Source organism: Stylophora pistillata, chromosome 1 (genome assembly GCF_964205215.1).
Source record: "Stylophora pistillata chromosome 1, jaStyPist1.2, whole genome shotgun sequence".
Taxonomy (NCBI): domain Eukaryota; kingdom Metazoa; phylum Cnidaria; class Anthozoa; order Scleractinia; family Pocilloporidae; genus Stylophora; species Stylophora pistillata.
Window position 1 is genome coordinate 9696994 of NC_142519.1, and position 23455 is coordinate 9720448.

The 23455-nt window shown below is 38.1% G+C and overlaps 3 protein-coding genes across 6 annotated transcripts in view; 2 read left to right on the forward strand and 1 right to left on the reverse strand.

Moving 5' to 3' along the window:
* Window positions 1–2075: 2075 nt before the first annotated feature.
* On the forward strand, window positions 2076–5163 carry LOC111340082 (QRFP-like peptide receptor). The gene has a single exon (XM_088735213.1). The coding sequence runs from the start codon at window positions 3135–3137 to the stop codon at window positions 4251–4253; it is 1119 nt and encodes a 372-aa protein (XP_088591339.1). The 5' UTR covers window positions 2076–3134; the 3' UTR covers window positions 4254–5163.
* A 2880-nt stretch (window positions 5164–8043) lies between these two features.
* LOC111340096 (actin-histidine N-methyltransferase) lies at window positions 8044–23204 on the forward strand. 3 transcript variants are annotated; one of them, XM_088735285.1, is made up of 15 exons: window positions 8047–8194; window positions 10268–10314; window positions 10830–10962; window positions 12406–12501; window positions 13131–13285; window positions 15284–15356; window positions 15919–16029; window positions 17017–17097; window positions 17666–17733; window positions 17950–18008; window positions 18641–18752; window positions 19364–19605; window positions 19876–19964; window positions 20491–20654; window positions 21835–23204. In XM_088735285.1, the coding sequence occupies exons 3-15, from the start codon at window positions 10860–10862 to the stop codon at window positions 22102–22104; spliced, it is 1623 nt and encodes a 540-aa protein (XP_088591411.1). In that variant the 5' UTR covers window positions 8047–8194; window positions 10268–10314; window positions 10830–10859; the 3' UTR covers window positions 22105–23204. The 3 variants fall into 3 exon arrangements, with proteins under 3 accessions (XP_088591406.1, XP_088591419.1, XP_088591411.1); XM_088735280.1 differs by lacking the exon at window positions 10268–10314 and having other exon boundaries at window positions 8044–8194; XM_088735293.1 differs by lacking the exon at window positions 10268–10314 and having other exon boundaries at window positions 8044–8194; window positions 21839–22083.
* LOC111321990 (uncharacterized) overlaps window positions 22668–23455 on the reverse strand; it is an 83060-nt gene continuing 82272 nt past the window's right edge. For both annotated transcript variants that reach the window (XM_088735269.1, XM_088735271.1), the window contains one exon: window positions 22668–23168. In XM_088735269.1, coding sequence (XP_088591395.1) covers window positions 22957–23168 — 212 coding nt within the window. In that variant the 3' untranslated portion in view covers window positions 22668–22956. The remainder of the gene's footprint in view (window positions 23169–23455) is intronic.

The following is a 23455-nucleotide window of genomic DNA, read 5'->3' on the forward strand; positions in this document are numbered from 1 at the left end:
GAAACAAAGTAGACCATTATCTTGCAGAGAGGTTTCTTAGACACCATTTCCCCTCCCCCTCCCCCTCTCTTACTTTTAGAACTTGAGGGGAAAAATAAACTTTGTCTTCAGCGCAAATGACACAAATTCGAGCAAGCATTCGTGAAAAAGTACCAATGACACAACATCTCATTGCTTAACTTAATAGACTTGACACGATGTGTTTGATCCCTTAGAGATATCGTAGGCCTGGTGTCCAGGTTAAGCGGCGCAAGCTTTTTAAAAAGAGACCAGTAATTTACGATCAGAGAAGAAAGCATTTCTAGTTGAGCTTAGTTGAATGAACCGGAGGCTCCCGCGAGGACTGTGTTCCTAATCAGCTTCCAAAGTCTACGCTTAAATCCCGGAGTGGTCACACTGCATGTTTACGTGTCCTCCACTCGTGCTCAGGGCTCACGTTCTATTTCACCTCCTTTCCATCCACGTGGATATTGCAGGCTCTTCTTAAATCCCTCATCACCACGAGTCAGACGCATGCGCACTGCACAGAGTATTGGTCCGGCTAGGACAGATTAGGTAAGGCAAACACAAATAGCCGAATTACTGTTCTTAAAGTACCTCTACTTCTGATATGAGCACGGGAATTTTTTTTTTTTTAACCAAATCTACTAGGTGAGATTTCCATGACTGAGGGCCCTATTCTGAGTAGGTGCCTTCAATTGGTGCCGATTTTCTTATCCCGTAAGTGGGTGCAGACACACAGGTGCAGACACGCAGATGAGCCCTTCTGAGATTTTATACCTGAGACTTTCTTGTGATGAAGGGAAACTTGAAAACTTTCAACATTTTTACTTGGACACATTAAAAGACATAAAACTGTAAAACTATTGAAGGTACTCTTTTATGTCCAACCTTATAAATTGGCAAACAAACTCACGGTCAGCGATCTGCCTAGCGCCGGCATCAAAGACAAGAAAAGGCTTAAAAGGACTGATGAATTTGATAATTAGGTAGTCAATCATTCGATTAACTTTACGCGCAGTATCATTGTGTAATCAATTTATTTTGACCTGTTCAAATATTGGGTAGGTACTGTGTTTTAAGCCCGCTGAGTAAGGAGAGGAGAACTTGACCGAACTCTGATTAAGCGGAATTTAGAAATAATCGTAATGGCGTCCTGTTCACCATTTAATTAATAATGGATAACTTCTGGGTGTTAAAGGGTTAATGGTTCAAAATAATCCTTTAATGATCCCATGAACACGACTTTTAACGACTGTCACGAACTTGTCAATTGTGGATTCCATCGACAAAGGAATTGTGCGCTGAGGACACTGCTTTCGACAGATGCCGGTTGTTTAGTTGTCATGTTTCTCGTAGAGGCCGAGTATTTATTGCATGTAGTACATCGAAAACTACATTAAACATCAGTTGATTGGTGTTAATTGAAACCTATCCACAGCTTGCACCTACGACGTAGAGTGACGTTTTTCACTTGTAATTAGGGAGCTAATCGACCTCATAAACGTGAGCGAAATTAAAAACGTAGCGTGGGTGATTAGCAACGGTACTGTTTACATAATGCCACCAGTTGAAGCTTTGATTAAATTTTGATCCATTCATCACTCATGTGCCGTCATTTTTGAATGCAGTGTTCGAACTTTGAAAAGATTTTAATCGTAGAATAAATAAGATATTCTTTAGTCAGTATACCCCCTTTGACGTAATCGCTGGCAGTACAAAAAGCCATTCAAGCAACTAGCATAAAATTGACCTAAAGGATGATATTGAAATAGAGTGCATTTTTTGTTTTTTTCTGCAAACCCAAAACGATTAAAAACAATTGGGGCTTTTGGTTTAGAACAACTGCTCCAAGTAATTACACGCTATTTTTTTTTTTAGAGAAAGGCAATCAGTACCGCCGGTACAATTTTAAAATGTTTTGACTGACAATATTTTGGAATCTGGGAGGTTTTTGAAAAAAAAACATAAATGTTTTCCGTACTCTGTTTACCAAAATCCACCTTTCGTCACCTCGAGGTCAACAAAACACTTTATACAACCTTGTTTCTCACGGCAACTCGTTCAAACAACTGCTGACAAACAAACGGTGCTCGAGTAGCTCAGATATTGAATTTATCTTTTTTCACACCTTGACGACGAGTGGTTCGATTCTCTGGGAAGAGGCAAAAAGCGGCATTTCATGCCAAAATTTGAGATACTTAAATAACGAGAGGGGCGAAACCCAGCCGGAATATCTCACAGTGGTTTTCATTCAAAAGAATCTTGTGATAATAATCTGAGTTGCCAACGAAAGTACACTGGTCAGGACTAAATTAAACCGATTCGACAGTGAGGTACAGCATTGTGCATCGAGGAGTACTTTAGCATTAACGCGCTTAGCTTGTCAGATAACAGGATACTTTCCAGCTCAAGCACTGAAGGCCTATTTTTAAAGGCCAAGAGGTCGCGACCACAAAAGAGTAATCACGTTATTAGTCTGCATGCCGCCACGTATCGTTTATGAAGTAGTTTTGTACATCATGAACATGCTACGTGAAGCGTCACACAGTATCCTTCTCTACTGAAGGTAGCCGGTCATCTCGTCAAGTTTCGTGGTCGAAGGACCCCAAAGACTCTACCGTAGCAGTGGTGAAAAAGTGTGTCGTGTGAAGACTCGAAGAAATTCTAACACAGTGGGATTTGTATGAGTTGACCTGCATAATAGACTGTGGATTGAATTACCCACATTATAATACCAAGGTCGCAGACCAAAGCTACGACAAAAGGCAGAGGAATTTGAAAGATAAAGAAGTGGAACCGGCGGAGTTAGTTTAATTATCTTAATGGAAATGAATTTCGGTGTACGTCTCACAGTGTTTTGCAGCTTTTGTGACCAACAATTTGGTTTCGAGTGAATCACATATAAAGCCCCGTTTTCTTTGGTCATCACGGAGCGCATTTCATCACTCAGGCAAACGGCGGAAAGTGTGTCACTAGTTTTCATCGAAGAGGAAAGTTTTTAGACTGCAGAGAGTGTGGCGTTCAAATCCACTTGGCAGCTACTTGTTAAACGAGTTCAAAAAGGTACATTTCCTTCTCACCACAAATTAACAGGAGCTTAAGTTGGATCGTGGCACGTTTTTCACCCACAAATGATGGTCACATCTTACCCAAACATAACAAATTTTACCAAAAGCGATCCATGTCCTTATGAGCCTTACACGTCAACAGAGAAGGTTTTCCAGTGTATTGCGTACTTCATCATTATGTTTGGGTCCTTCATCGGTAACGTGCTGGTCATATGCGTTGTCATTCTAAACAGACAAATGCGAACTGTCACGAACTATTTGATAGTAAATATGGCGGTGGCAGATCTCTTGATTACAATAGTCAGTATGCCGGTAACTGCAAAAGTTCTCGTGACAGGACGCAGCATAAATTGGTCAAATGGTATCTTGTACGATATTTTGTGCAAAATAATCCCATTCAGCCAAACTCTGTCGATCGCAAGCTCTGTTTTGAGTTTGACAGTCATCGCTGTTGACCGTTTCTTGGCAGTAATGTACCCTTTCAAGGGGTGCATGACTTTTCAGAAAACGTATGGTGCAATGGCACTAGTTTGGTTCGTGGGTATCGCAGTTAATTCACCGACTCTTTACGCCCAAAAGATTGTGTTTCTTGAACACAGTCAAAGATGGACCTGCACGGAGAAGTGGGAGCCAGCATTTACTGAAGGGGCATACAAAGACTTTACAATCGTTCTTTTTGTGACTTTTTACCTAGTTCCTCTACTAACCATGTCGATTCTATACAGCTTCGTCATTTACAAACTCTGGGTGAGGAAAGTACCAGGAAATCAAACTGCCGAAAACCAGCAGCGATCCAACAAATCCAGAAAGAAAGTTTTAAAAATGCTTCTTGCTGTTGTCCTACTCTTTGCACTTTGTTGGCTTCCAGTGTACATCACCCAATTTATAGGGTTCTTCGGCGAGGAGGATTTTCCTTGCGGTGCACCAAAGACTTTGGCAATTATGGGCTACTTTTTGGGACATGCTAATAGCGCCATCAATCCTACTATTTATGTGATATTTAACTCTGACTTTCGTAAAGGTTTTCGAGATGTTTTGCTGTGTCGTTATTCACGCAGGAACAGAGTTGCTCTGCAAGTAAATATGGGAACCGTAACCGGAGGGGAAAATAGTCACTATGTTGATGGTGCGACTATCTTAGCGCGTATCCGTACGCGCGGAGGATCAAAAATATCGACTTGATAGCAGCTATTGTCAAAGTTGATATTTATATTGAAAACAGTGAGCAATATTACGAGGGTAGTAAGGGTTTTCAGAAAATTATTCTTGAAAATGACTTTCATACTAAAAATGCCCGAACTTTATGTATTTTCAGGTGCAAAATGATAATACTTTCACACCGTAAAAATCGTTCATTTTAGGTGCAAATTGTAGATACATCTTTAATTTTCAAAAATCCGTGAGTTGATTTAGAAGCAAACACTTCTAAAATCCCAAAAATTGAGTTTTACGAAGCGTAGTGGGCCAATTTGGGCCCATTCTTCTATAATTTACGCCTTCAAATTTTTCGCTTTATCGGTTATTGATAAGTAATGATGTCCTCGCGTTCTGCCTGATGATTTATTGGCTAAAATAAAACATTACCTGTTGTATATTCGTCCTCGCACACTGTACGCATCCAGTTAACTCTTAAGAAGGGAAAGATGGAAAGGAAAAAATTTCTCCCAGATGCTATGAAGAAAACTGAAAGGCATTTCACAGCTAAGGAAGATGATTTCCAAGTTTTAATTTTAATCACACTTTTTTTCGTGTATTTGGCTCCACAAATATGAGATAAAAACGGTCATCGATATCAGATTTTAGTTTGAGAATGGAATTTGTGGCAAGCTTCAAGATGTGAATTAAATAATCGCCAAAGAAAAGAAACAAATTTCACGTCAACTTTCATTCGAATGTGATGAAAGTGTTCTTGAAATAACGCCTCACTAGTTAAACGATGATCCTCTTAAATGTTTGTTTATCCCTTCAGCCGTAAAAAGTTATTGATTTGAGTTTCCGCTGTTAGGTATATTGCAAACCCGCTCTCTGTAAACTTGTCATTTATGAAAAAAGCAATAAAGTTTATCTTGCATTTTCTTGAAGAAAAAAATAATGTTTTTCATACGTATGATTTCTCATTGCAAATGGGAATATCTCAGTCTAGTTAGAATTTTATCTATTATTAAGAGGAAGAATTAAAGCTTATTACTGGCTGGTGCGACAGCTAGCCGATATTCACCGCGTTTTGGGGAGAATGGGATTTAATGTTTTGTTTACATGTACTCAACATCGTATTAAGACTTAAAAATCTGACAAGCTACCCTAGGGTATTTCCTGATACGCGAGGAGTTGACCAATATGCAGGAATTAGGTCTCCGGCTAAAGAACTTGATTTTAGATCAAATAGATGGTTCGCTTTTTAAAGTAAAGCAACGAGAGCTTTCTTGATACTAAGAGAACTTAAGTTTGAGAGTGAGTACCACTCAATTTTATTGCTCGATTTTACTGATTAAATTTCGTCAGTAAATGGCAGGCTGAATTGAAAATCATAGACTTGAAAGCTTTTTCAGTTAAAAAGAAGGTAATTTGCCTTATCAGCACTGAAACAAATTAAATTGTTAATAACTTTTCAATTCAGCAAAATAATTTTCCAATAAAAAATATGATTTAAACTGTTTTTACGGTGTTTCTATCTCTTCAGTGATCTTACTTGAATCATATATTACGTGGTGAAGACTTCGTCGTCATGACTTTGTGCTCCTGTATATTGTGTAAGTTACCACTCGGAAAAGAAGTTTGTCTTCTGGAAACATTAACCCAAATGTTAAGTTGTATCAGAGAGGGTTTCAAAACTTTGTTGGGATTTTGTACAGACGAGACACATGATTTCATTAAAGTAGTCCGTGCCTTTTGTAATTTATTCCAACCAACTAGTAAGTTACTCTTTGACAGAAGTTCGAATTCTAGATTCTATCTTGAAAACGCCTTTCAGTTTAGAGATGCCGTCCTAGTGATCAAGTTCACCATTGATGAACAACAAAGTTTGCTACCATGATGGCTGATACACTGCAGTAAAAAATAAAAAATCATAAAAAAACGAGGCTTGGCTATGCTGTTAGGGTTCTCGAGGTGTCGAAGTATAAAGTCACCCTGTTATGCAACAAGTTTTACATTCTCATGTCTTGCAAACAACAATAGAAGATTCTGAGTCTACCTTGTTCCTTTTTTTTTACTCTAATGGTGGTTCCAGATCCTTCTGGATCATTTCGTCTTCAGATGAAAACTTTAGGGTTGCCACCTCCGTAGAAAAAATATGATTTTATGATTGTTGATGTCACCGGTGTCCTACTGCGAACTATCGTATGATTTTGTCAAAATTAACGCTCTTTCCTGTCACCACAACGGTTAGGTATTGTACTGATGTACCACAACCTGTTTGCTGTTTTTGGAGAAAATTACACCAGGAACTCAAATAATTTATATCTGAGTCACAAGAAAACAATTTTAGAATGCAGATATTTTGGTAGATGTTTGGTTTCACAGTATTCCCTCCTTGAAAACTGACTGTCGCATTATCAGAGTTATTTAGATTGAACAATATTAACGTTGAATACTTTTTCTAACAAGAGCAACGAGGACTCCGTTGGGAACATAAAACCTTTTTTTCCTGTAAGATTGAATGAAAGCTACTGCTCCATTCCATAATCGTTGTTTTTGAATCAAGAATCATAGAAATCGGATTAAAAACTTCCGCTAATTTTTCCACGCCATTGACCTTTCGGCACGTACACTTTGAAGTTTATATTTTGCCATGCGGTGGCACACAATTATCACTATTGAAACCCTGAAGCACAGTTTCTAAGTCGTGACCATTTAAGCAAATATTAAACGTCGAGCTGTTTGCCGGAACACATTAAGAAAGGTTCTGACAGATGTTGAAACTATTAACTTAATGCGGTTTTTCTTTTTCAATAGAAAATACTTGTACAACGCGACCCTCGTCAAAATTTAAGTATGCCAAGAAAGCCATCTACCAAAATATTTCTCGTGGGGTAATGAAGCTTCGCCCGATGAGACAGCTATGCCTGTTTTAGGCATTTAATCAGTAAAACGGAACCGTAAATATCAAACGATAGTAGCGGGAGAGTGAAAAAGCGTGGAGGCTTGGGTCACGTCAGGTAAAGAACATTACGCAACTTGAGTCAAGCCTTTCTATTTATTGTCGTGCTTCATTTTGCCAAATGAATGCCCGGAATAAGCTAAATTTTATCTTCATAGATTGTAAACTACTTACGAGGAAAAGATCAATCAACAGATGAATCGATTTTCTCGGTGGGAATACAGGAGGATTTAAACTTTAAGATCACACAGCTTAAAGCTCCACACCAAGGCGGAGCACATTTAAATGTCGATCGTGACAATTTTTCGATCAATCTGAAGCGTTTGATCAAAAGAGAAGACGTGAGAAAGGATGTTTTCTTTCTTCATCTCTTAAAGATAATATCGAGCATCATTACGATTATTTTTCTTTCCTTAAAGCTCTTTATTCCACAACTAAAATGTGTGATTTTTATAGCTCACATCTCCTAAAAAAAAGGGTCAGCTAGAGTACCTCTGCAGCAATAGAGAATTCTGTCAACTAGAGAGCTGCTGCAGCAATATTGCAGGACGATCATGAGGTTAAATAGAGCCAAGAGAAAATAATGGGACATTATCTTCTTTGGATAGAGCTCAGTGAAGGCAATCAGTCAAGAAGTTTGAAAAAAGAAATTGAATTTATCATAAGCATATCAACAATCGTCATTTGTCCGGTTGAATTTCGAGGGGGCAAGCAAATCTAAGACAGACCTAAGGCATCTCTCGTCCCAGTTTTTTCGTACCCGTTTTCTTTGCCCTGTTATCCTGTATCCCTGGTCCATTGGTCCATTCTAGTCCAAAGTAGTCCAGTCCGATCCCGATACAGTCTTTCCCATACCAACGAGAGCCTTTGTCCGGTGCCAGTCTCCCTCCGAGTTTGTGGAGGGTTTTCAAGATGGAAGACAAACTCGTGTAACAGCTTTGATTTGGCTCGTTTTCCAAAGCATGTCACGAATTTTTCTCCCCTTGGATATATAAAGACTGCTGATATTACTTCGTTTTCCGAGGTAAGTATAATTTATATTGAATATTTAACCTGATATGCATTCTTTACGCTCGTTGCTTCACATTCGAGCTGCAAATTTCGTTTCAATTAAATACACGTCTTGGCTTAACTGAGCCTTCTTTTAATTTCTAGTATTTATAAGAGACCCGAGACGTTCAAAACAAATTTTGGAATGCATATCTATGTTTTCTGGCCTTGGTGCAAATATGGATGATGGCAGAGACCAAAACAATTTTCCAAACATATCTTAAAAAATGGAATAGGTATACATGTACATGCTGTGGTATTCAAGCTTGCATACCCCATTGGTGGCCAATTTCAATCACATTATAAAACAATCAAATTTTGATAGTTTATTTTTGAGGGCTCATGTTTTATTTCTAACATTACTCTTGTCAACAAACAAGAACAAGAATTGAAAGGGGGAGGGGCTGGTGGGGATGGTGCCAAGGAGTGCACTACCAGGGACCGTGGAGCAAGGATTCTCAGTGCAGACATCTGATGGTGGGAATGGTGTCAACTTTACCCAACTGGGCATTACTGAGTGGTGCCAAGGAGTGTACTACAACTTCATATTCATTCTATAATAATTTATTAGTCCTTGTTAAAGTAATCAGATATCTTTTCTAACCATTTTCACTGCATTACCGCAGTAGGGTAGGACTAGAATGGAACATATGCGAACCGTGTGAGTAGTTCACCCAATAAATCCCACCCATCCCACCCCAGGGGAGGACATCCATCACACAGTAATCTCATGCATGGGAAATTAACGTCTCCTACCCCTAACCCTGTGTGGAGGTGCGGTGGCCTCATGGTTAGTGCGCTCGACTCCAGATCAAGTGGTCTGGGTTCGTGCTCCGGCCGGGACAATGTGTTGCGTCCTTAGGCAAAACACTTTACTCTCACAGTGCCTCTCTTCACCCAGGTCTTTAAATGGTTACCGGCAATTTAATGCTGGGGGTAACCCTTTGATGGACTGGCATCCCATCCAGGGGGGAGTAGAAATACTCCTAGTCTCTTCACGCTACAGAAACCGGAGTTAAGCACCGGCCTAATGGGCCACTAGGCTCGTAAACAGACTTTACCTTAGCCCTAACCCTGTAGGAGACAGGACCTCCATTTATTTGTCCCTATCCGAGAAGACTAGAATATCTAACCATTTCTTGATGTTAAAGAAAGGTAGCGTATTCTTCTCAGTTATTTTAAGACCTTGAGTGTTAGTCCGGCCGGGGCTTGAACCCTCGACCTCCCGCACAACAGTCCAGCAGTCTATTTATTAAGCTAACCGGGAGGCTGTTAGCTCAACTGATTCTAACCTCCAAATTTGAATGAGGACATAAAAAAGAATGTGAGGTTTCTGACTAAAAGCAGCAAGTATTTTAAAAGCATAGAACAACCCACAGTTATCCCTAAAAACCTGAATTATAACATTTTCCAAGAAGAGCATGCTCCCTGACCTTCTAATATACATAATTATAGTCTGCTTTTGGCAAACATTTATCCAAACTCCACTTCACCAAATCCTGGATCTGCCTCAGGAACTATATGACCAACAGTTTAGAGATTTGATATTGATATCTTGGGAGTGTAGGGAAATGACAAAAAAGAAAAATAATGAGAGTTGTCATGTGAGCTGGCTGTGGCAGATTCTGTCTTTTTTCGTAAAGAGGGATTTTGATAACACACCCTCAAAAGGTGGCAAGAGTCAATCCAGGAATAAAAGATGAAACTTTGTTTTGATTCATCTGTTTTAAAATTATGTCTTATGAATTTTATGGTAGCGGAAGGAAAGAGAGGAATGTACTTGAAATATATGCAGGAAAATCCCCTGCAAAGCTCTAAGACTAAATAGAACAATGGACAGTTGATTTGATCCTATTTTGAACAATGAGGACGTGGATTTTAGTGCTGTATTTTTGACTGCATACTTGAAAGGATGTAGATGTTGTTTTATGCATCATGAAAAATGTAGCCAAAATTTTCCAAATTAGTTATTTCCCCATCCTGATAAAAATACTAATTCCTTATTAGTGTATTCATCTATTTTCAATGTTTTCTTTTTAATTTCCAGACCAATATCAGGGCTCAAATTTAATTTTTGGATCACTAACCCTTCGGGTTAGTAGACATCTTTTTTACTAACCAAATTATAAAGTTTGGTATCTAAACTCACAAGTTGCGATATCTCAAATATTGAACGTTTTGATAATAACGACTAGGACAAATTAAAGAGTAGTTGAAATTGTATGGTGACCTCAAAAACATTGACAATTATGCACCTATTTTATTTCCCTCTCATTTACCGTGATTAGTCAAGAACAGTACATCTACAGCACATTCTCTAAAAAGAGTTAAAGTTGACTTAACAACTTGAGTATTCTAAGTATTCCTCTGAGAGTCGGGTCTACGTACTCTTTGTCCTGAGGTCTACCAATGTTTAAATATGTTAGAAAATTTACTAACCATGTTGGGTTAGTTGGACACATTTTTAGTAACCAAACGTTGAAATTACTAACCACTGGTTAACGGGTTACTGTTAATTTTGAGCCCTGAATATGTTTGGGTTCCCTAATATAGCAAAAAGGGAATTGCTATATGTTGATGGAATGATTGGTGTTTTTTCATCATATTAGTTGGTACACCTTGATATTTTGCTATCAAATATGGGCAAGAAGGGGAAACGGAAAACACAGCAATCTGCTAATCAATGGCCTGATGCAGTTGTAGACAAGGAGGTGTTAACTATTTGTCAAAGAATATTTGAACGTAAGTGAGGGTTTTGAAAAAATTTAGTGCTTTTAAAATTTAGAAGTGTAATGTTGTTAAAGGTAATATACTGTATTTGCTTTATCATAGAATGTTTGTATGGATCAAAAGAAACTCCTGTTTCTTGTTTGGGGAATTTGAGTTGCATTCAGTTCAATTCAAAAGCCTAGCCTCACATTCTTAAGAATTACATTTAAGTGAAAGTAGTGTATGAATCTTCATATCGTATTTAACATTTATTTACCCCAGGCCCAGTTAATATTGTTGAATAATCCCTGAGACGAAGTCGAGGGGATTATTCAACATTATTATCCAACTACACCTAGACGAGTACAAATAACGCCATAGACGAGTACAAATATCACACGGTATTTGTACTCATCTATCGTAGTACCAGTTAAACAGATTTTCTCGCGTCGCGCAAGCAAAGAATATTGGATTGTAGTTACGAAAAAAAAAACAAATGGCGGACAATTTGAATCATATTTCCGACGACAAAGAGTCAGAATGGCAGGCAAATATAGATCCAAATTCATTAGATGAATCAAACGAAGAAAAACAGCGTGATGACCAGAAAATTTCTTCATTTAATGAAGAAAATAGAAACAGCAGCACAACAACGTGCCAATTCCATTCTGTTTCACATACTTCTGTCACGCACTCCCCGTAAATAAACATTCGCGAAATTGGCCCGCACTGAAATAACAGTTTGGTGTGTTGGACAATAAATAACTTATTAGACGTTTTGTTATGTAGTATCGCTGAGTATTTTTACTCATTATTTGTATTTTGACTCACCCTACGGGCTCGTCAAAATATGGCACAGCTCATAAAAATACTCAGTGATACTACACAACAAAACGTCTCATAAGATATATGTATTTACTGAGCCTGAGGCAAATAATTGTTTTAGTATAATTCTTGAGATGTTTTCTTTATCTGTTGCAAATTTGTTTTTTTTTTTGCTGAAACCATCCTGTTACAATTATTTAGATTACTTGTATCAAGATAAACAGCCAGTTTCCACTAAAATTATTTTTTGTGAAGTGATTCTAGTGATTCAGAAATATAACACAATCCTCAACCAATCAGAGCAAATACATCTCTATAATCACTGGGGCAATAATGTTAAGTGTAAATATCTCACCTTTGCCTTCTGTTATGTAGCTGAATTGTTCTAGGTAGTAGCAATTTTGATTTGTTTGATTTTGCAGTAAATGGCTTGAACCCGGGGGTAACATGTGAAGGTGTAGTCTGATCGTCCGGGTGAGTGTAGTCCTGAGAAGGACTACACTCACCCGGACGATCAGACTACACCTTCACTTATTTGATTTTGTTAAATGATACTCAGTTGAAAAACACTCTCTTGCACATCTCAAAGTTTCTTAGTACTATAGTCATTTAATTCAGTGTCAAAGATTGATATCTCATTGTTGTTGGTAGTTATATCTCTAGACACGCCTGTATTGCCAGTCAAGCAGTGGGAAGAACATGTAAAGCTACGTGAAATGGTGGAAAAGATAAGAAAAAGACAAGCTGGTATAGATAGATACAATATCAGGGCTCAACACTAACGGTAGCCAACTAGCCACAGACCAGTAGAAATTCAGTTTTGGCTAGTGGTTTTCGGTTTCCACTAGCCAGTTTGGCTAGTAAACAAACTGAAATTTTTGTAACATCTAAGTTGTCACCAGCCACATGGCTATAAGTTGAAAAGTTGGTGTTGAGCCCTGATGTATGCTTATAATTTTATTAGAACAAAGATGTAATCACATAGCTATTATTCTTTCTAATGGACAAAGTGACGCTGTTTCAGGAACATTTCATTGTGCTACATGTAAATCTGAGGCCACCATGCACCCTGCCTGTGTTTCCCTCACCATAACCCCCCCCCCTCAAATATGAAAAAGTTTCCAAGTTTTATATTAAATACAGATGAAAAACAAGACAAACAAGACAAAAAAAAAAAAACAAAAATCAAAACAAAGTTAAGAAAACTCCTTCATGAACTAATGGCAATTATTTCTTGGTACAAAATATTTATTGTACTCTAAAAGTTTGGAATTAACTGCAGAAGTGTGCAAATCAAATCATTTTGCAATCTTTTAATTTTTGTACACACTGTTATGAAATTTCTAAATTATTTTGTCACTAATACTATGTTTTAGGGCAGTCACTCTTTGAAAGGTCAGATCAATACAGAAGAGACCACATATCAAGTTTTACTCAGTGGTTCAATGAAAATGGCGGAGTAGCAAAACAAGTGGTTATTGATGACTTTGGCCATCAAGGGTTAGGTCTTAAAGCTGTCAGTGAAATTAAGGTAGAGATCTGTTACTAGTGAACGTTATTGTTTAAATAAAGCTATCATTCTGAAATGAAGCACGATGTGGTTTCAGGGGTCAGGGAGGCAGAGGTTAAGAGTTATGAAAAGTAGTTTGCTGTTAAAGGTCAAAATTGTATCAGGTCTTATTAACCGAGCAGGAGGTCTGTGTGGGAGAATCTTGAACAGCGGCCGAGGTCAAGATTCTCCCATACAGACCGACCTGGCTCAGTTAATAAGATGTTTATTATATGGCTGTGTCTTATATGCCAATTTTTTATATTCTTTGTACCTTTTTTTTCTAGACCGGTCTAGGTGCCAGTCTAGATGGGAAAATCTAGTCCGCTTTCAATATTGATTTCACCCAATCAAATTCGTGAATTCGGTAGTTCCCAGTCCTTGTGAGACACAGCCATATAATAATTCTTGTTATTAAAGGGGGACTGAAGCCTAAAATTGTTATATTGTTTGCATTCATTTCTAGTTAGCTTTAGAGGAGTAAGATAAAGTGTCGATATTCATTTTCATTCACTTCTTGTTTTTTACGAGATAATTCAATTTGAAATTGCCTTTTTCCCGCTTTTGGGGCTGCAAGACCATCAGCTCAAAATAGGTCAGCAGCAGTCGTTTATGACGTCAGTGGTGGGGAACCAACTTAAGAAAAATAACTGTTACTATTTCATTTTCGTAGTTAATCCCCATTACAAGTCATGCAACTTTGATAACTCCATAACCAAACCAAATTTCTGTAGGAAGAGTACGGGTTTATTATCTTTCTTCCCCACCAGTGACGTAAGAGCAAGCTTAAATGACCACTGACATCACTTTTCTGAGCCGCCACACTATGAGGCCAAAATACCACTTTAAACTATTTTTCCAAGGCAAAGTTGGGCCCAAAGACTGAAAAAAACCCTCAAACATTCTGCTATTTGAACTATAAGCTGCAGTTTAAAAATGGTTCATTTTTAGGCTTCAGTTCCCCTTTAACCACTAACCCTTTAACTTCCATTAGTGAATCCAAGGCAGAATTTGTCATCACAATATCAATACAATATCAAGCAGACTAGTGATGAGGATAAAGAATAGTATAAATTAGGGGATTATTAGTTGATGCAATACCAAATTCCAGAATTGTATGGCAGGCAGTAAGGAGAATTATAAATGAGATCTTGAGAGTGAAAGTGTTAATCTCTTTGATATAACTATCAAAACTTGGGATTTATGCTTGCCTCTCATAGGCATTTGTAACTACAGTTTGCTCTGTAATTTGGTTGTATCAACTAAGTTGAAATATTATTGTAAATTGGCCACTGTAACGAATAAAAAAGCTGACGTTTCCAGCGTTAGCCCTTTGTCAGAGCGAATGGAGGAATTGTGGGTTGTATGTGGATTTATATGCAGAAAGCGGAGCTACGCCATTCGAGGGAACATGGCGACGAGAAAAACATGAATAAATTAGTGGAATGAAAAGGATTTGTTGATACCTGTGGGATTAAGAGTGCCAATTTGAAAGATAAACTTTTGTTCAAGAGTTTTGCGGCTTTCTGTGTTGCCTGAATGTAAGGAAAGACCCCAGATTGCCATATGTTGTTTAGAATGATTAGGTAAATACAGTTTGCTCTGTTTGTTTTTGTTCAGTACATATTATTTTCTTCTATAGAGGTATGAATTTGTTATGTTTCTTGCCTATTTGCTGACTTCTTGTAAGTTACAGTTGAGAAGGAGCTTCCCTTCCTTGCCAAAAGCAACTTTTGGTCACTTTTTGGAAAAAGGCTAGCCCCCTCTTTTCAAAAGTTATTCTTGTCAATTAATTCTTTACCAAGTATTTAATTAATTATGTTCTTCTCTTTTATTTTATAAACGGTATGCTTTGAAAATCTTCTTACGATTTTTATAGGAATATGTTTGAGAGGTCTACCTGATTTCAAAATTGATTTCGATATTTATTTACTACATATAGTCAGTAAATTTGAGACATGCTTTATATTCTATACATAGGAAGGACAACATTTTATCACCACACCAAGAAAACTGATGATGTCAGCAGAGAGTGCTAGAAATTCCGATTTAGGTATGTAGCTGTAATGTTCAAATGATTCATTACATGGACATACTTAACCAAAGGCAACACAACTTTTATAATTATGTGGGACCAGTAGGGCCCTCAATTACTAAGCGGTAAGAGCAGTTATTATTTTATGTTGCATTTTGATTGACGGATTTAAAAGTAATAGCCACTGGAAAATATTACAGATATTTGTTAAAAAAAGCAAGAAATTTGGTTTAAGAATTGGAAAGTATGATTGGGTGAAGGCTGATAGTTTCGAAAGAAACTGTTTGGGGCTGCGTCGGTGGGAGTAACGAAATAATTTGGATATATCAACAAAGTTGAAATGGTAAATTGGCCACCATAATGATTACAAAAGCTGACGTTTCGAGCGTTAGCCCTTCGTCTGATTGGGTGACATGAGTGGAGATTGGTTTGAGGACCCTAAATCTCAATTTTAAACTGTTCTATCTTAACTTGGAAGCCTCTTATTATCACCATGGTCACTTGTAGACTCTTTCTTTGTGCCATTTACATTTCTTAGTAGAGATTAGAAATGACATGTTTTTTGTATGTTTTGTTAAAGGACCATTGATTGAAAAGGACAACATTCTGAAGGTGATGCAAAATGCCTGCCTAGTACTTCATGTATACTGTGAAAAGCTGAAGGAGAACTCATTTTGGAAACCATATCTTGGTATCCTTAGAAGCTAAGTTTATGTGGACCATGTACATGAATGAAGGGAGGTGGACTTTGGGTCGTGGTTGAAAAATTGCATTGCGCGTTTAATTGTCAAATTATTGGTTTCTACTCTTTGCTTAGTAGATCTACATGGAAATCAGTCTTTATCAGGGTTTTTGTGAGAATTAAATTTGTGTCTTTACAGTGAAGGTCATCAATGTTGCATTGTCATTCTTGCAATTAGCCTCTTATTAAGTGAAATTAACTAATGGTCATTGAAGATGTAAGTTGTGGAACAAGTTTTATCCACTTTCAATTTGAAAGAAATATTGTCTGCTATGATTTGGCAACCTCTGAATTTTTATGAAGGGGAGCTATTCATGTTAGCTGAAGAAGATTAGTGAATGGATATTCTGAGCAAGACTCAGTGAAAATAATTGAATATTGATTTGCATGCAAATTTTTTCTTGGGTTGAAAAGACTCAGTACACAGTATCCTTGATTTGTGGTATGTTTAATTTCTTTATGACTGAATTCGTTTTTCAAATCCGTGACTGCCTCTTAAAAGGTTGAATCATGGCAAAGGGTAATCCCATTACAGTCAAATGTTTCAAAGTGTTCATCAACCCTCCTACTGTGTAACTCTTGTTGAGACCTGGATTGGCCAGAAGGGTGAAGATTTTCCCAATTCTTTTAGGTAAACACTGTTTCAGAAGTTGATTACCAGGGTGAAACTTTCATTCAATCAGCCATGTTTATTTCCTTTTTCCTGTCTCTACATCACCTCCCACTACCATTTTGCCTTACTTGAAAATGTTATTTTCATTTCTCATCTCTACTGCCCATAATTACTGGGTTTGGTTGGTAGAAAGGCTGACCTACGGTTAGCCTTGAAGCAAACCACATGTGAGTATGGACTGGAAACCCAGATTCTTATAAATTAAGGTGCAAATGTACATTTTACGCTCACTTTGCCTAGAAAGCTCCTAAGCATCTACTTAGATATTCTCCCAACATCATATTCAACAACCTTGTACTTCACTGTTGATGAGATGCAGACATTGAAAGGTTCTCCAGCATTTGGTAGGTAATTCTAACAATGTGAGCGAACCTTGTTTTGTTTATGCATTTCTTAATTAATTTTGATTATATTTGCTAGCATTTTACTGATTACATGTGCTACTGATAAATATTTGCTTAAAGTAACACCAGAAGAAGCGGAGCCTATATCCCGGGGGGGGGGGGGAGTGGGTTTCTCCTATGGTTAGTTATATAGGAATGCCCCCTCTCCTCTCACATAGTGAAGGCGTTATGTTCAACCTTGAGGTTTATGAAAGGGAAAGATGTACGAGTTGAAGTAAAGTGTACGTGTATGGCAACCTAAGGGTTTAAAAATTGTATTTGACGTATTTAAGAAGGCTAATGGCATTTTTTATAACTTAGCACGCAAACGATAAGCTAGTAATTAAACACTGGATACTTTTCTTAAGCAGAAAAACGAGAAGGTACCATCCACATTCTAAAGGATCCATTCAAGTCGTTTTTCACTGTAGTTGTCCCATCATTTTTCAGAAATAAGTATCATTACTATATGAATCCCTTTGGGCAGAAATAGCCCTACACACAACAACTCCCAAATGATCTGTTGCAGGTGAATCTCTTAAACTGTACAGAAATATTGCGCGACAGTATTCTTATCTCTACCAACGTCTTCATCAGGTGAGTATGGTGTACTGTAACAGCATACATTTTAGGGTTTCCAGTCGTTTTGTACCCCTGGACGTTTCGTGGTCAGTCGATTCGCACCCGTCCGAGCATTCAGAGACCACGATCAAACTATCTTCAAAAGCCTCGATTCATCCGAAAGTAACGCTTCTTGCTTTAAAGAAGTGCTTGTAATTGTCATTGTAATTAGAAGTAATTGATTGTTGACAGGTTTGTCCAGAAACGGCCAAGCTTCCACTTAGAAGACATTTTACTTTTGATGATCACAGGTACGTCTGACATCTTTAGCTCCAAGTTCTTCTGATCAGCGATATTCCACTGCCAAATTATAGTAAATCGTAACAAGGTATTTCTAAGGTAAAATGGACTATCGTATAGACATCGGCGCGGTTACTTTTTAACCCAAATACGCTTTTACGAGTTCTTTAAACTTGGAACTTGAAAGTTTGGCTAAACGAAAATTGACTTGCCTACTTTTTGACGTTTTGTCGCGACGAAAGAGCAAGTAATCCCTCGAAAAATTGGACTTACAATGACGTGTTCGATTTTGTTGACAACAATTAGTCACAGTATTACTTAGCAGCGCAATTTTTGACCAAAATTGACCCCCTGAACACACTCGTAAACCTGTATTGGAACAAAGTTGTTTTTTTGAGGCAAAGCCTCTTTAAAGAGGTGGCTAAGTCGATGGATTACCCCTTCCATGACTTTTTAACTGGTGCTACCAAAATATTTTGTCGCCGTTTGTGAAATGAAAAATTAAATGCAACTTGAGGTAAAACGGAAAAAATTTGTTTGGTATGACAAGGAAAACACCAGAATGATTTCATGGGGTACAATGATGGTTGAGGATGGAAAAGATTGGAAAGGATTGCGAATGACCGTAAATTTGTTTTCCCAGGTGGGCAGTGTCAACTGTCACTACTCGACAAAATAAGATCCCAAGCACCACAGGTGAACCAACTCTGGCGCTTATTCCAATGTGGGACATGTGTAACCACTGTAATGGCACGGTAAGAGAACACACATCAGAGTAAATGTGGTCCTTGCAATTTATGTATTAGTTTATTCGGCTCAATTCCTTCAAGTTGCAATCTGAAACAATAGAGAAACAAGTTTTGAGGAATATCTTTGTCAAACCTCAGGGATTCATGGTTTCAGACCACGAGGAAGTGAGGAGATAGTGAAGGTGGCTCTTGTAGCTGCGTAAAAGTTTGAGATTGTTGTTCAGCTACTAAATTTTAGCCCAACAAACGATCTTTCCGTCAAACTTTTTATTCAGAATAGATCTAAATGTCTTTTTCTTTCGGTTTATCTGTCTGATACTATTCTAACCACTACACCTTAAATAGGAAATTAGTAAACAGTCAGGTCAGAAGTGAAGGAATTTGCAGCAGCACGATAGTAAAACGTTGTCACCTCACGACAAAAACCTGGCTTAACAAACGCTTTTTCTAAGACCACTTGTTTATTCCGAAAACTAGATGATGTATTTACTCTTCGGCTCAGTCGAGAAAGCCAGGAAATTGGGCCTTGAGGAGTAAATCATCTTCGAACTAAAGGCTTGTTGTGCACCATGCTCTTATTGTAGACAAGCTGTTTCTTTGGATTTGTTTTTGCTCAGATAACGACTGGTTATGATTTAGCTGAAGACAGCTGCAAAAGTATGTCCGTGAGGGACTTTCATGCAGGTGAAGAAGTGTGCATTTTTTATGGAGAACGTTCCAATGGGGATCTGTTGGTCCATAATGGGTTTGTGTTTGAAGAAAACGCCCACGATAAGGTCTCCATCCAGCTTGGCGTCAGTAAGAGTGATCCATTATTCCAGATGAAGGAAAGACTACTCGCTTCTATGGGAATGACAGCGTACGTTTTGAAAATGATTATATTTTGTCATATATTTATCCGTATATGCCTCGTGAGCTCACAAGCATTTTTGCAGGACGTTGTTGAGCTTGAAAATACATGTCTAAATCTCTTCGAAGACGATTTCTCATCATTACCGTCGCTTTTGTTTTTGTTCTTTGCTTATGGGTTGTTCTTGTCCTATTTTGCGTTGAAATCATGATTTTAGGGGGAAGGCATGTGGAGCAAAAAAGGTAGAAATTAAGATCCACATTACGAATTTTTTTTCAGGTCAAGTCATTCGTTTCCAGTGAGTCATGGAGAAAGACCATTCGACTCTGAATTGGTCACCTTTTTGAGAATCTTTTCTATGACCGAAGGTAGGATGAGTAGGAACATAAGAAAAAAGTTCCACTTTTAAAATGGAGTACTTCCTCTTCCCAGCCATACTTTGGGATGTAACGCAACACTCCTCCAAACTAACGATGGGAGCGTTACGTGACATCCCAAGCAATGACTACGGAGACTAGATAGAGAGACGTACGTTGGTTGAACAATGTCAACTTTAAATATGCAGTGTAATTTGTGACATTCCAATCGAGTTGGTTATAGGAAATTAGATATTTTGGTTCTCTTGGAAATACAGTCGATGGAAATTCTCGTCTAAAAGAGTTTTTCGCTGTTCATGCCAGCTCATGTGATTAGTATGGCCCCTCAAGCAAGGCTTTGTTTTGTTTTGTTGGATTCCACTAACCCCCAATTAACTAATGAACTCCTATGCCTTATAAAGAGTGGTCTTACGTTTCTTAGGGGCGTATTTTAGTGGCATTGCTTAACTTTGCAACCGTTCGTGGCTTATACACACTACACTATTTTGCTGAAAATCGTGTGTGTTTCTTTACCCAGATGAGTTAAAAGAGTGGCTTAAAAAAGCGAGTGAAGACACCAATGAATTGAAGAAACTTTCAGGAGTACAAACCTTCGTTAAGGAAGAGACTGAAAACAAGGGTTGGCAGTTTCTGGAAACACGTCTGACCTTACTCCTTAAACAGTACAACACTGCGGACTCGGTAAGTTTGGTCCCGGAGGAGAAAACTATCATGATGCTGTCTTGGTGACAGGGTGCCTTAGTAATTTTAAACGGTAGATGCATCGAGATTCCTTCTAAGGTGAAATCAAATACATCAAAGCGCGACTTGGATATAAATATTCTTCTCGAGAAAAATTGGGAGGAAAATTAGATAAAAATAACTTTGTACGTTGTGCTATGCTTACTACGTTTATAAGACGGAAGGGAAAGTTTCTTTTGCTCCTTCTTTCGGAATTGTTCGCACTTGGCAAGACGAGACAAAGGAATACCTTGAGGAGAGCGCCTAAGAAATTTAAAACTGATTGTTATTGTGAGTTTTTGTAAGTACTAAAAACTGACCCGCCATTTACATCCAGGACGGTATGCCCGCTTAGTGCTGACAATGGCAAGCAGCCTAAATTTGAAATTTGAAGCACATAGGGTCGAGTCAGTCAGTTGGAATTTTTCTCGATAATTTAAATTGAATTCCCTTTCTGCTCTATGGAATTACTTCGGGTCTTAACCCTTTTTATTATATGGCTGTGTCTCACAAGGACTGGGAACTACCGAATTCACGAATTTGATCGGCTGAAATCAATATTGAAAGTGGTCCAGATTTTCCCATCTAGACCGGCATCTAGGCCGGTCTAGAAAAAAAAAGGTACAAAGAACATAAAAAATTGGCATATAAGACACAGCCATATAATAAACATCTTATTAACCGAGCTCGGTCGGTCTGTATGGGAGAATCTTGAGCTCGGTCGCTGGTACAGACCTCCCGCTCGGTTAATAAGAAATAAACCCTAATCTCAGTATGTATATTCTCCATACTGTTCTCAATACATTTCTTGGTTGCTGACGAGGAGAATTTGGTGAACAATCTTACCAAGGGCTGTTCTAGTAGTTGATCATTTCCTTTGATCTCGTGACCTTAATGTTTGACTCAGGAAGGTAATGCAGGGAGAAATTAGATGCTAGTCACTCTTGCGAATCGCCCTCATAAAAATAATTACTCACCAGTGCCTTTGTCACAAGCCATACGTATTTCAGCATGGTAAAAGGTTATGATTATGGCTGAATGGCGTGATTGAGTTTTTCGGAAAATCCTGGGTTTATCGTCTGGATCATTAATTATGCTCAACTGCCTGTTCGAATGACCTTTTTCTTGTTTTTAATCCAAGGAAGACTGTGAGTTGCTTGAGAATCCTGAATTCCCACCCCACAAAAAACTGTGCATCCGGTTGAAACGAGCCGAAAAGAAAGTGTTGCAAAATGCACTGAAACATGCTGCCGCCACAAGGAGCAAAATCAAAGACTCGTATGAAGAGCGCGATTTGGATTGTGATGATCAGAACACAAATGGTCATAATGATAAAAGTTGCACAGAGGAGAACACAAGCAACATGGTGGACGCAACAATATCTGCGGTGGATCAACTTTGTGTTCAGTAACAAGGAGAATGTCTCAGTGACAATGGTAATGGCGTCAGCAAAATTTCATCTTCAGTGTTTTGTTCAAAATCCTATATTCCTTACTAACTGAAGAGACAAGGGAAAGGACGGTCTGGATAAGGTTCAGCTGAATCGAATATTCTTGACCATTGTCTTAGATGGGTATTCATATGAGTTGAAGCTGTTTTTGTTGCCAACAATCACGTTTCAAAAATCGACATTTTCACACCGAAACTCCATACTGTCTGCCGTACCAATGTTAGTATGGAGAGTTTGGTACTGGATCAACCCCTAAATTATATTTTTCTTTATTCTCATTACTTTTCTACTTGATATTGTATTTACTTTGTAAGGAAATATTCTATCTTGGTCACTCTTGGGAGTTAAGGGGTTAAGAAGTAGCTACGACGCGCAGAGACGCATGTGTAGATTTTATACTCTGTGTACCTTCGTTTTTTTGCGGCCAACTCAGGCCAAGGAAAGAATTCTATAGGCGTTTTACCCCACAGGGGAGCAAAAGCAACTAGACCCTTCCGGGTTCAGCAAAAGATAACACACAGAAATGAATTCTTAATGCTTTAATTGGTTATACAAAGGAACAACTTTTAAAACAATGAAATTTGTTAGTAGGATAAGTAGGTTGTTAAATATATATTGGCAGCGCATCACGTCGTTAGAAGGTTAGTCGAACAAGGTCTGATAATGTTCGACCATAAATATATTAAAATACATGTCAGTTCTTAATCTTGCTAACTGCCGTAAGTAAAGAAGAAAAAAAGAATGTTAGTAGGTTAAATAGATGTTAAAGCTGTCCCTTTTTGTTGTCCGTTTGCTGTATTCCAATTGGTCTGCTCAGAGATAGTCATTCACGTTCATCGTCGACCCAGTCTCCCGGCTAATCTCATCGGTAATTGATTGAGGTGGAACTTCTCGGTCAGCGGCTGTGGGTGGCGAGTCAAAAACTTGCGATCCTGGAGACTTATTTGTGGCTGGGCTGGGGTCGATGGTGTCAGATCCCTGTGGTTGGTCGCCTTCTTGTATGGTAGTCTGTGCAACAGGTTGGTCTAAAAATCGACCACAATAAATGTTTAATTAATGTTTACCGTTTTATTCTCCTTGGGAGGTGCAATCGTGTGATCGATTACAAATCTAATTCATACTGGTAATTTTATTCTTATTTCAGTATACATCATTTGTATCTTACGAATTCATTCACAGTTAAGTTCTCCTTATACGCCTTAACTTAGGATTTTCTGAATCTTGCTCTTATTTCTCATTATGGTTTCATATTTATACTTGTGTCCATAATTTAATAGAAAAAGAGAGACTGTTAGAGTAAAGACTTCTACAA